This window comes from Eptesicus fuscus, chromosome 3 (assembly GCF_027574615.1).
Source record: "Eptesicus fuscus isolate TK198812 chromosome 3, DD_ASM_mEF_20220401, whole genome shotgun sequence".
Classification (NCBI taxonomy): domain Eukaryota; kingdom Metazoa; phylum Chordata; class Mammalia; order Chiroptera; family Vespertilionidae; genus Eptesicus; species Eptesicus fuscus.
Genome location: NC_072475.1, coordinates 104125105 through 104139387, shown reverse-complemented (window position 1 = coordinate 104139387; position 14283 = coordinate 104125105). Strand labels below are relative to the sequence as shown.

Here is a 14283-nt window from a genome sequence, read left to right as displayed (position 1 = left end):
TTCTCATGATGGATCTACTTCCTCATCTGTGTTATTTTTGTTTGTGTTTTTGCTTTGGTCCCAGGAAGGACTAAATAATTATCTTAACTTCAATTTTAAAGCACGTTGTACCCAACATGGTTGATGTGCGCTTTCAGCCTTGGATCAGTGGTGTTAGTTAATGAAAAATTCCAAACTTGGATATTTTAAACATGCTTATGACAAATGATCAGCTAAATGGAAAACAAATAGGCTTAATGAACTTACTAGTTTTTGTTCTTTGATGTTATTGGTAAAAGTGGCACAGTCTTGTACCTTATGCTGCTCGTCACCTTTTAATTCTAATTTACTCTAGTTTCAGGGTTTGTTTGTTTTAGGAAATGAACACAAAACAGCCTGAGTTTTTATTTGGTGGGCGGAGGGGAGATGTTGGTGAGGGCTTAAATTGTAATTGCTTATTGTTGAAAGGCAAGTATCCTGTCTTCTAATGTTATTTTTTAACATCATTACATTTGTCATTTACAAAATCTTTTGCTGTTTAGTGAAGTTGTTGTTAGTTTAATAGAGGTGTGTAATAACCTTTGTTCCCTGAATTAAACTTTTCCAAATAAAATGTGAGGGATTAGGCAAAAAAACAACAAAAAAAAAAACAAAAAACCCTCTTAAACATAACAGTACTGATATGGTGATTGCCGGGGTGGGGGAGGGCCCGGGGGGGGACAGGTAGAAGAGGGCAGGGGTGAGGGCAGGGCGGAGATGTGAGTGATAGTGCTCTGGTCACCATAGCCTTTAACCAGTTAGAATCATTGTGTTGGAAATGACCTTAGACATCGTATAATCCAACCTCTTCCTTTTGTTTTTAGATTTATCTTTGTACATACATACATTACAAAATATTTAAAAACTTAAGATTAATGGAAATTCGCCCCCTTTTATCTAATTATTTTTGGATGTTATCCTTTAAACTTTTAAGAACAAGAGTCCCTCTGGGATAGCATATTTTAAAACATTTTTATTATGATTTTTTCTAACTGCTTTATGCTAGAATAAGTGTTGCATTTTCCCATTAATGTGGAGGAATTTTATCTTTTCTACCTCTAAAAGTTAGGAATCATGTGTGTAAATTTTCTTTTTTTTACAAATTAAACTATTTGAGAAAATATCACAGTAAGTCTCCTTAGAAGATGCCAGTGAAGCTTTCTATTAAGTCAGAATGAGCCTGGGTGATTTCCCTGCTTCCTTGTTAAGGTTTTCTATTTCACAAGGCAGTTAGTTAGAAATGTTCATGGAGGTGCTGGTCATAGTAACCAAAATCTAGAAACAACTCACTGTAATGGATAAACAAATGGTGGTGTAGTCCAACACTGGAATAATGGTACAAAAGTGGGAAGTATTAATTTTAGAACAAATTAAAATTGCAATAACAATATGGATTAATCTCATAAACACAATGTTGAGTGAAAGATGCCAGATATTAGATGTATATATTGTATAGTTGTATTTATTATATAAAGTTCCGAGGTGGGCAGTATTAGTCTGAGCTGTTAGAGGAGTTGGGATCTTGTCCCCTGGGGAGAGAGAAGTGGATGGAGGGGGCCCCATCAAGTGTGCCGTGTTCTGATATGTGATTTTTTGATTTGAGTTTCATTACAAGTGTATTTATTTTGTAGAGATTTATAGAGTTTGTGCACTTTTTTGTATGCACATTATATTTAAATAAAAACAGTATCATTGTAAAGTCAAGAGCTTCTGTTGAATGAAAAATAATGTGTTACTATATGTTTATTAGTTGGAGATGAAGGACCCAGAGCCAGGAAGAACAGGCAGGAGTCATTTCCAACGCTGGAGACTGTGTTCACAAAACTTCAGCTCCTTTCGTATTTCGATCAGCATCAAGTGACATCTCAGGTAGCCATTTAAAGCTGTTTATTATACATTTGGGATATTCATATTTCCTTAAAAGTCTCTTATGTAGTATATGTTTCTGGCCTTACTTGGTTTTATAAATATGCTTTTAAAACATATTTAGAAGCATCTCAAAATATTGAGTAGCTCAATTTTAAGGGTTAGGTTGTCTTCCTCAGAAGAATTAATTTTTATTTTGAAAATATTTTTACCTTATGGTAATAATCAACATTATGTAAAATATCTCTAATGTAATGCTTATGTTTTTACACTATGGTCCTACATTGCTATTAATAAGGGAGAAATCTGTTCATGATAAATAAAGTACAGTTGAGAAGAAACCAACCCTGTTTTATTTTACAAATCCATTGATATTCAAATAGATATTATCTAGAAATTAATTAATACTTCTAGTTATCTACCGTTAGGACATTTGGGTCTAGATCTTCTGATGACTTGGCTTATTTCTTCAGTTATAGTTGCAGTAAGGAAGACAATTTGTGCATGGTTTAGATTTCTGTAGAAATAGGTTTTAAATGTCTTCTAAGTAGAATCACATATAAATTTAAATTTCTTAATAAATAAAAATTATTTGGAAATTGGTCTTATCAGTATTTTCACCTTTTTTGCACAGATCTCTAACAATGTGCTGGAGCAGATCACAAGCTTTGCGTCCGGGACTTCCTATCACCTCCCTTTAGCTCACCATATTCAGCTCATCTTCGACCTCATGGAGCCAGCATTGAACATCAATGGACTAATTGACTTCTCAATACAGGTGCCACAGAGACCCTGCTTCTCTCATTTTAGAAAAGCAAATGTACCAGGCATTGTACAATTAAAAATGAGCCATCCAGTGCATTTTTTAATAATTGAGACATTCTGAATCAACAGTATTTAAATAGCTTTTTAATTGCAGCTGTGTTCATAGTTTTCAGTTAAATAATTATAATACTGTGCTAAAATACACTGAGTGGCCAGATTATTATGATCTCTGAATGCATAATAATCTGACCAATATATATATATATATATATATATATATATATATATATATATATATATATACTAGTGACCCAGTGCACGAAATTCATGCACATTAAAAGGGGATTAATTAGAGGAAATAATTTAATATTGCTATTTGCCCTTTCTCTATAATAGAAGTGTCAGAGATGAAAGAAAATTAGTAAAATGTATATGAAAACTTTCCTCCTGTCAGAGTCTGGGGCTCACCATGGGACCCAGAGTCAAGTCCCCACTCAACCACATGCACCTCAAAATCGCGTGAGGCCCAGACCCGGCCGGCTCCACACCATTGGGCTAGATCCAGACCCGGCCAGTCCCACCCTTGTCAAGCCCTGCCAAGCAGGGGGCATAGCCTCAGGTCCCCTGGCCTGGCGCCAGGACGGGGGGCATGGCCTGAGGTTCCTCAGCCCAGACAGGGGTGGAGGGCGTGCCTTGAGGTCCTCCATCAAGTCCTGCCAGGTGGGGGACACGGCGTGAGATCCCTTGTCAGGCCCGGCTGGGTGGGGGGCATGGCCTGAGGTCCCCTGACCCAGCACTGAGGGTATATCTTGAGGTCCCCTGTCAAGCCCCACTGGGTGGGAGGCACAGCCTGAGGTCCCCTCTCAAGCCCAGCCAGGCAGGGGGGCATAACCTCAGGTCCCCTGGCGAGCCCCGCCCGGTGGGGTGAGGTCTGAGGTCCCCCAGCCTGATGCCGGGGTGGGGGGCACGACCTGAAGGCCCCTGTCAAGCCCCACCTGGTGGGGGATGCAGCCTGAGGTCCCCTGGCCTGGTGCTGGGGCGGGGGGAGCAACCTGAGGTCCCCTAGCCCAGCACCAGGACGAGAAGCGCACCTTGAGGTCCCCCGTCAAGCCCTGCCTGGTGTGGTGTGCAGCCTGAGGTTCCCTGTCAAGCCCTGCCAGGTGGGGGGCATGGCCTGAGATCCCCTGTCAAGCCCCACAGGGGCAGGGAAGGGCGTAACCTCAGGTCCCTGCTGATTGCTCGTTAAGGCTCCTTATGGGATCTTGGCCTCAGCTGTGGGTGCAGCCATCTTTGTGACAAAGTGATGGTCAATTAGCATATTCCGTCTTTATTAGATAGGAGATATATATATATATATATATATATATATATCTATATTTTTTTTTTATTTTATATTTATATTAGAGGCCCGGTGCATCAATTCGTGCATGGGTGGGGTCCGGCCAGCCTGGCCAGGGGGAAGGGACATGGGCAGTTGGCTGGCCTGCTTGCTGGTCGAACTCCTGGTTGAGGGGACAATTTGCATATTAGCCTTTTATTATATAGGATATACACTGAGTGGCCAGATTATTATGCATTCAGAGATCATAATAATCTGGCCACTCAGTGTATATACTAGTAATAGTCATTAAAAAATGGGAATGTTTTGAGGGTATTTTTTTTTTTTGGTCTTATTACTTTGCTTTGAGAAAGATGAAAGGTTGTTTGCTGTTTATAACAGAGTATATTTTAGGTTAAGAGCAAAAAAATAGAACCTTATAATTTGATTTGCCCTGCTATATTTCATATATACTTGAGTATATTTCTTATCTTACGTTGTTAGTAAATAGAAATGAAAGTTGGTTTCTATTGCTTATTCTCTTAATAATCTCTGTTTTATTAAAAAGAAGGGGAAAAGGAGAAAAAAGTGAGAGGTGTGATGTTCTCTGAAATTATTCAGTCTAGAGCTTTAGTTTTGGGCTGTCATAAAGTGTTGGTAACTATTTTAGTATTGGATACTTTCTGACTACATGTACCATGCTGTCTACATAAAAGAAAAACTCCGTAATTTGGTAAAGGATAAAAAATGAAAATCATTGTAATTTACTGATGTGTTTTCTGAGACAGGTTATGTATATGTATATGGTCCTGGGGCAGGATAAGGGGAGAGATAAAGTATTACTAGAATGACTCAATACATGCATGGTTTTTAAAAATAAATGCTTTCCTACTTGCTTTGGCAGCTACATTTTTATCCAATCTTTTCTGTTGTTGTAGTTACTAAATGAACTGAGTGTCGTGGAAGCCGAACTGCTCCTGAAATCCTCCAGCCTGGCAGGCAGCTACACCACGGGCCTCTGTGTCTGCATCGTGGCTGTCCTCAGGCGCTATCACAGCTGTCTGATCCTGAACCCCGAGCAAACAGCCCAGGTGTTTGAAGGGTTGGTACATTAAGTATTATTACTGTTTCACATCCTATCCTATCTAATAAAATAATAATGTGCAAATTGACCATACCTCTGCTACACCACAAGCCACACCCACCAGCCAATCAGGAGCGAGTTTGCAAATTAACCCAACCAAGATGGCTGCAGCCACGGAGTGAGCAGGAGGCTTGAGTTTCCCCGGCAATGGAGGAAGCCAAGCTTCCTGCACACCCTGCCAGCCCAGGCCTCTGCTCAAGGCTACGAAGTTTCAATTATAGAAGATAAATAAATCCCAGATACCAGGGCCTCCGCTTGGGTCACCGGGGGGCATGGCCGGCCTGCAAACCACCACAGGCCCCTCGCCCAGGCTGCCCCACGCCCCAAGGGAATCCCCACCCTGATCTGGGACACCCTTCAGGGCAAATCAGCTGGCCCCCACCAATACAGTAGGCCTCTATCCTAGCTAATAAAAGAGTAATATTCAAATTGACTGTCACTCCAACACACAACATGGCTGTCCCCATGTGGTCAAAGATCATGCCCCCATGTGGACACAAGATGGCCAGCAGGGGAGGGCAGTTGTGGGCAATCAGGCCAGCAGGGGAGGGCAGTTGGGAGGGATCAGGCCTGCAAGGGAGGGTAGTTGGGGGTGATCAAACCTGCAGGGGAGGGCAGTTAGGGGTGACCAGGCCGGCAGAGGAGGGAAGTTGGGGGCAAATAGGCTGGCAGGGGAGCAGTTAGGCATCAATCAGGCTGGCAGGGGAGTGGTTAGGGGGTGATCAGGCTGGCAGGCAGAAGCGGTTAGGGGCAATCAGGAAGGCAGGCAGGCAAGCAGTTGGGAGCCAGCAGTCCTGAATTGTGAGAGGGATGTCCGACTGCCCGTTTTGGCCCGATCCTACTGGGATTGGGCCAAAACAGGCAGTCGGACATCCCTCAAGGGGTCCCAGATTAGAGAGGGTGCAGACTGGGCTGAGGGACACCCTCCCCCCCCCCACCGTGCACAAATTTCGTGCACCGGGCCTCTAGTAATATATAATTGTGATGAAAATATTATAGTAGTTTTAAGAGAAAAACAGTATTGATATTTATTTCAATAAAGAGATGTAACATAGTTAAAGAATACTTTTGTAAGAAAACATGCAACAAAGAAGAGTTATAAGCATGAAAAAGTATTTTCTTTTTTAAAAAATGTGTGATTCCTTCCTCCCTTTCTCTTTACCATCCTGCCTTACTTCCTTCCCCCTGGTTTCTACGAATACAAGACCTCATTTATAGCACTCTGTCATCTGCCCTACCCAGCATCATGGGTAATTTTGAATGGCACACATGTGACAGCTTTTTTGTTCATGTAATTTCAGTTTGGAGAATCCAACACCAAATAAGCTTTGCATGCATTATCATTTTAGAGATTTACTTCTTTAACTTCATTGTTTTAAATAAACTAAACCTATTTTTTGATAAGATAATTGAAACAGTGACTTCCTTGATTCTTAGTCTTTTTGGTTTGTGTGAATTGTAGTCTGAGGTTTTCTCTACTACTACTAGTGGGTTAATAATTACCTAATACAATCCCCATTAGAGACTGAGGTTACAGGGACCTGGGTAGAATAATTAGCTCTCAAAAAACCCTGTACTGAGCTACTTTTTGTCCACCGAAGACTCACTCCTTTCCAGGCTTTATATAAAAAAAGACAACCTGTTTTCCTTTTTCTTCCATTTTCCTCCTGGGTTCAAAAGAAACATGGGGGTCTTTGGTTCGATAGTACTCTTTGTTGTGGTCTAATACATGTAATCAATTTATACTCTATTCAAGAGTAACATCCATTTAACAGCAGCTCTCTCAGGGAAAAGGAAGTGCTATCACATTAATTATGCATGAAGATTATTAAGTGAAATCTGAAATATCCCAGATAGTTTCAAATGTGAAAATATTAACCTGTTAGCATTCAGGAAACATAGGACTGTTTAATATGGCCCTCAACTACCCTGTGAAGTTGGAAAATTAATAGCACTTTACAAGTGAAGAAACTGAAACTCAGCATTCCAAATGAGCTTACACATCCTATACGGACACTCATATTTTAATTTCAAGGTAATAAACCTGTTTTCAAATTTTTTAAAAAAAGAAGGAACTGAAACTCAGGCTTGTTAAAGGAAGTGCTTGATGAAGTGATACACCCAACATCACATAGCGAACTCTCCCAGGCTGCTGACAGTCTTTCCAACTAGGAGCTCACTCATCCTGTCTAATCTATACCATACTTTTTAAACTGCATGAAACTCATTAGTTGGTCATTAAATGAACATAATAGATTTTTGACAAGCACATTTTTTTATTTTTTGTTTATTTTGAAATTAATTTCAGTATTATTTATTTTGACATTTTAAATTTATTTTATAAAATGTTCATAAAATCATATTTAATATTAACTTTATTATATTTTTACTTTATCATACATAGTAAGGGTATTTTACCCAAAACTATTATTTTGTTTTTCTGTACTTATACGAATGAATATACTGGATCTCAGTATAAAATGTTTTTCTTTCCTGTGGCAAGTGAAAAAAAATGAGGAAAACATTGACTATTACAAACATTGACTATTATACTCCCAATAAATGTTTATTTACAAAATAATTCTTTGCTTTTTAGGTTATATTTGGAATTTTTTTGTTTATATAGTTAACTGTTGATTGAATCTGTTTTTCATAAGTATGTGACTCTTCTGCTATAATTGACAGCTTTTATCTGCTGCCCACTGGGCCCATTTGCTGATGTCATTTCATAGAGTTTGGAATGCTGTATTGCCATTTCCTCTTGTGCTTTCCTGAGTTCCACATCTGGTATTTGTGATTCCTTCTTGGCCTAAGTATTCTAGGCTCCCTCTGGCTTCACCCTGTTCCCTGAATAATAGAGTGAACTGTGGCCTGGGAGTATGGAGACCTAAGCTCTCTTGGATCTGCTGTGGACTCACTCTTAGCCTATGAGCAGGTTACTTTACTTTCTGAGCCTTAGAGCCCTCTTTGTAAAATGAGGGAGATGAGTCAGTTCATTTCTAAAGCCCATTTGAAGCGTTAATAATCTGAACCATCACACTGTCATAGGCTGGATCCTACAACAGAATACAGGGTGGTGGTGGCACCAGACTCACAAAGAGTGTGTTGGACCATTTTTTTAATCTCTGTGTTGTATGAACTTTTGTGTTGTATGAACTGGGGTGACCAGGCCATAGTTAGGATTTGGGGCAATGGCACAGATTACAGCAGCAATGGTGCTTTGAACTGAAAGACTTCAGAGAATGTTACTAAGGGGGAAGGGGATTTGGTTCTGATATGAGATAAACGAATGTAAATTTGTTTCTAGTTTGGAGAAAAAAGGAAATGTGACCTCTAACTGTGAATTCACCAGGTTCATGTGAGCACCAGCTGATGGTTTTAAAATGGATTTCCCGGATTTATTGATTAAGAATTGCTCCTTAAGAAAGAAGTAGATTTGGGGATCATTGAAAATTCACTGAATTAGTGAATCTTTTTGCTGAGGAGAGATTCTCTACTTTAACATTCCTTTATGTTCCAGTCACAGCAACTTAATTGATGAATTCATTCATATATACTTTCTGTATGGAGGAATTTCTATTTTTCTTGTTGTTAATGCCATTTTTGAAGTTTTCTAAAAATATATCTAGTATTTTAATATCATAATAAGCTGACATTTTTCTCAATTATTTACTATTGTTATAATGATTAGTATCAACAATCTAATACTTTTTATACAAGTCATAAATGGACATATTCTCTAAAAGATTTAAACAGTAGCGTATGTATTAGCAACATGTGCATCTCACTCCTCACATGCTCTCTCCGCAGGCTGTGTAGTGTGGTAAAGCATGTTGTGAATCCCTCAGAGTGCTCTTCTCCTGAGAGATGCATCTTAGCCTACCTCTACGATCTCTACGTGTCATGTAGCCACCTCAGAAGTAAATTTGGAGACCTCTTCAGGTGGGTAGAAGAAAATCAAAAGAATAGGAGTAGGGTTATATCTCTATTTATTAGTGACTCGACCAATATTGTCATCCTTTTTAATAGTGAAAGTTAGTCATAATTATATCTGCCAGAATTCATACTGAGTTACCTTTCATTGTATCTATAACCTTATTACAAATGCGTGTTTAACTATGATTGCGATTTTGAGATAAACTTGTGAGACAATATTTTATATTTTGCACTTGCTATTACCTCACTGGGAACATTGTTTCCCACCTTTGTGTGCACTCACTTATCACTTTATTTGTTCCTCTGCTTCCTTTACCATCCTGTTTGAAACAGCATCCCTGACTCCCTTTCATGCTCTGCATCTTAGCACTTGCTACCCCCATAGGTACACAGATGTTGGAAAATACATGCTTATTTAATGTTATTTCGAGGAAACTCAGATGATTAATTATAGGAGACAGTCCTAACTGGCAAAATAAATTTAGAATCTAGAAGGAGGTAAGGAAAGCAAGATCAGTTATGGTTTTCTCTGCTCCATATTTTGCACCCATTTGTTTGTAAATCCTGTGGGCCAGCTCTACCTTCCAGGTATAGTCCCTGGAATCTGACTCCTCTTCATTGCTCTGTCACGACCACCATGGTCATCTCCCGGTTAGACCATTGTGCAGTTCTTCTCACTGGTTTCCCCACTTGCCTCCTTGACTCTTGAGAATATTATCAACACATCTACTAAGATCACCCTTTTAAAACAAGAACAATAACGTTTTCCAGTGGCTTCTCATCTATTCAGAATGAGAACCTCTGAAGTCATTACCTAGCCTTTAGGACCTACTGGATCTGATTTTCTCTTCTGCCTTTTCCCCCTTGTTCCATTCTAACTATGTGCACCTCCTTCCTGGCCTTCAGACACTCTGAGCAACCATTGTGGGGCATTTGCACTTGCTATTACCTCCCTTGTGTTTTCCCTAGTTACCTGCATGCTCACGTCCACAGTTCATTCACGGCTTTCGTCCCAACCACCCCATTTTATTTATTTATTTACAAATATATTTTTACTGATTTCAGAGAAGAAGGGAGAGGGAGAGAGAGAGAGAAATATCAATGATGAGAGAGAATCATTGATTGGCTGCCTCCTGCACACCCCCAACTGGGGATCGAGCCCACAAACTGGGCATGTGCCCTTGACCGGAATCAAACCTGGGACCCTTCAGTCTGCAGGCCGATGCTCTATCCACCGAGCCAAACCAGCGAGGGCCCAACCACCCCATTTTAAATAGCGTCCCCCTCTGCCTACACTGTCATTCTTTGACCTTAGCACTAACCCTGGCACATTGCATATGTATTTATCATCTCTCTCCTTCCTAGAACGTAAGCTTACCAACAGTAGAAACTTTTTCTGTTTTATTCGCTGCTACGCCCCAGTACCTAGAAGAGTGTCTGGCACATAGGAAGCACTCAAAAAATATCTGTTGGATAAGAGATATATACAAAAATATCATGAAACTTTTCATGATATCAATAGGGGAAAATGTGAAAATATGTCTTCATGAAATGAGTTAGGTTTCAGAATAATCCCTTGTAGAACAGGGATGCTGTTTGAGTGAATCTTACGGAACATCTTTCCCCAGAAATGATGTAAGAGTAGTAATACCCTGCTTCTGCTGCTTTTTCACACATTGCTGTCAGTTGACAGTTTTTAGAGAGCTTTCTCACACATGATTCGCTCTGTGCAACAGCCCTGCTTTTATAGGGAACTTCCCAGGAAAGCTCCAGGAGCCCTAATGCTCCTGCCCGGCAGTGCAATGAGTCCGTTCCAGTCTTGTAACCTGGGTGCGTGGAGATTAGGAGACCAGCTTGTGCTGAGGGCTGCTCGGGATCAGCACAGGGGTGCCCCACAGCTGTGACACTGGCTGAGGTTCCCTTGATTAAGAGGTGGCAGAGAAATGCAGCTGTCCCAGGAAACCTGGAAGTCAGATATTATTTGCAGTTTGGGATTAAGAAATATGGTCCAACAAAAGCTACATATGCAGAGAGATTTCTGTTAATATACTAATAAACCAGTTTTAATAACTGGATCTGAAACACCATCTATAAAGTTGGGTAAGAGGAATGTTTGGGAGACATATTCACACCTACCACTGATTGAGCTGCTGCTTGTGCCCAGCACGGTGCTGGGCTATTTCCAGCAAGATCTTGACTCCGCTCAACAACCCCAGGAAGTAGAAATGATGTTTCCTATCAACAAATGATTGTTCCTCATCCTAATTAATAAATGATGAAACTTAGATTTGAACATAAGTAATTTTGGCCTCCAGGTGTGCGTTGCTTTCATCACTCTTATCGGAGTCTATTGGGTTTTTTGGAACAGGCTATTTCAGAAGGGAAATACCTAGGTTATTTCCTTAAATCCATATATACCTGCCACAGAGAGTGGTAAGAATCTGAGAGTGACCGAGGTTGCAGCTGACTTTTTGATAAAACATAGAAGCTCACCAGGAAAGAGACTAATACAGGAAACAGGAAGCCTAGCAATGAAGGGTGAGGAGACTTTCCCATGAGCCACAGAGTTCAGAAAACGTGAGCATTCCTGGCTGGAGGTCGGGAGAATTCTTTTGTTTCTAAAAACAGGAATGAATAGCATGTTAGAACTAAGTGGGAAGCCGAATAAAATAGACGATGCTTCACTACTTGCAGAAGACTTTGCTCCAGCACTCTGAATGGGGAGGTGGAGGAAACCAGGGACGTGGTGTTAGGGAGTGAATCAGCAAAGAGCAAAGTTTGATTTTGTTTCATCTTTAGTGGAAAAAATGAAACAAATTAGGAACTATTGCTAAGTGAGAATGAAAGAAAAGTTAAGTAGAAAGTTGGCAAGAGTGGTTAAAACAGAAACTGGAGATTTTAAAAGCCCTGAAGACTACATAGCATCCATCATTTTGAGCAGGTCATAACTTGAGACGGTAAATGTGCATCCCTCAGTGACCACTGAGGAGTTTTTACATAAGTTATCTGGAAAGAAAGATAGTGTAGAGTACAATTACTGCCATTTAGTGGGTAGATTTAGTCCTCTCTAATGGACCAGTGCTTCCCAAGCACTATTGGCACTTAGATTTACCTGAAACAGCATTTTAAACATACAGATTCAGTAACCTACACAGGTCCAGGAGTCTTTATGGCTAACAGACCGCCCAGTGGTGATTCTGGAGGAGGAGGTTTGAAGCCACGTTTTGGTAAACAACAAATTGAACAATCTCTCTTTTCTTAAAGCAGTTGGCAGTGGCAACAGTTTAGGGTAAAGAGTGTTATTTATATGCTTTTTCATTTTTAAAGAAATCATTTCTGGCTACTATTTATGTAGGTGTATGACACTAGGGGTAAAAAGCCATATGTTGCCTTCATCACAAATAAATGTGCTGCCAAAAAGTTAATCTAAAAGAAAAAGACTCGCTGCTGCATAAGAGAGCTCTTGAATAGAGGTGGATGCTGCTTATGAACTCATGTCCACAGCAATAGGAAGGAACAGCTGAGGATACATGAAATCAGATTGTCTCTCAGCAGCATCTGCAGAGCCAGATTGGATCAGATACTTTTTTTTTTTAAAATATATGTTATTGATTTTTTTATACAGAGGAAGAGAGAAGGATAGAGAGTTAGAAACATCGATGAGAGTGAAACATCAATCAGCTGCCTCTTGCACACCCCCTACTGGGGATGTGCCCACAACCAAGGTTCATGCCCTTGACCGGAATCAAACCTGGGACCTTTGAGTCCGCAGGCCGACGCTCTATCCACTGAGCCAAACCGGTTTCGGCGGATCAGATACTTTCTAATTCCCTTTGTACTTCTAACATTCTATGTCATATTCAGATATAACTCACTGAAACATACTCTGTTTTCATGATAGGCCAGCCTCTTAAAAAATCTCTTAATCCTGCTACAAGACAGAACATGACAAACTTTTAGAAGTAATAGTTTATTCACTCTTATTTAATTTGTGTGTCATCCATTTCCCCCTACTGGCATGCAAGCTCCTGGCGGGCGGGGATGAGCTTCTTTCACAGCTGGACCGGTGGCCGCTGGACCTCCGCTGGGTCCGCTGTACCCAGAGGAATGGTTTTGCAGGATATGTAATTACGACTACACCCTGAATTATTCCTGATGTGTAGTCTAACCTATTTTTATTCTTAAGTAATAACACTTTGCAACTACTGTTCGGAGACAGTTGTTGAAAGCCTTAGTAAATTCTTTTATTTTTTAAACATATAAAATGTAGAAAAAAATTAGAAAATGATTAAGATTAATAACCAAGTTCTTATTCTTGTTTTGTTCTTCACAACCCATTCAGCAACTATTTATTGACCAACGAATACATTCCAGGCACTGTGCTTAGTGCTGATAGTTAAGAAATTGGAATCAAGAACTCAATGTGACTCTTTTATAAGAATACATTACAGTTGCTACCATTTAATCTGTCCTTAAATTAACTAACTTTCTAGTTATTCTTGTTTTTTTCTTAACTCTTCTTCTTGTAACCTCAGTAGTGCCTGTTCAAAAGTTAAGCAGACCATATATAATAATGTGATACCTGCTAACTCGAATTTGAGATGGGATCCGGACTTCATGATGGATTTTATTGAGAATCCTTCAGCTTGTAGCATCAACTACTCTATGCTAGGCAAGATCCTCAGTGACAACGCGGCCAATCGCTATAGCTTCGTCTGCAATACACTCATGAATGTATGTATGGGCCATCAGGATGCTGGAAGGTGAGCTGAGTTACCCTGAAATTTATGACTAACCATAGTTGTTGCTTTGGTGCTACTTTGAAATTAACTTCCTTAGTAATTGCCTAGGCTGACAACTGAATTTTGTTTTTTTGTGTGTTTTTTTTTTTTTTGGGGGGGGGGGATATTATTTTATCTGCTCTGTACTATGATTTCCTTAACCCAAGAGACAAAAACATAAACAAGAAAAAAATACAAATAAAAATAAAAATTGCCTATATTTTTAAAATACTGTATTTAGGCCTACCTAAATTACATAGTTTCTAAAAATAATGTTTATGTTCTTAAAAGTTCATTATATAGGTCAGATTTTTTCACAGAGTAAAAATATGTAATTGACATCTGTAATGGTTATTGTTTGTTGTTTACCAGCATTAAAAATAAAAAAACATTTAAAGCCATTCACATTTATCTTCTCCAGGTTCTACTAGGTTATTTGTCAAGTGGGTATTTAT

At 39.7% G+C, this 14283-nt stretch overlaps 1 protein-coding gene across 1 annotated transcript in view; it reads left to right on the top strand.

Annotated features, from left to right (window-relative positions):
* The window catches only part of MED12L (mediator complex subunit 12L), a 432034-nt gene that overhangs the window by 354843 nt on the left and 62908 nt on the right, over positions 1-14283 (top strand). Inside the window, 5 exon segments of the mRNA XM_054714083.1 lie at positions 1769-1887; positions 2519-2662; positions 4906-5069; positions 8922-9053; positions 13583-13810. Of these exon segments, the coding sequence (XP_054570058.1) occupies positions 1769-1887; positions 2519-2662; positions 4906-5069; positions 8922-9053; positions 13583-13810 (787 nt within the window).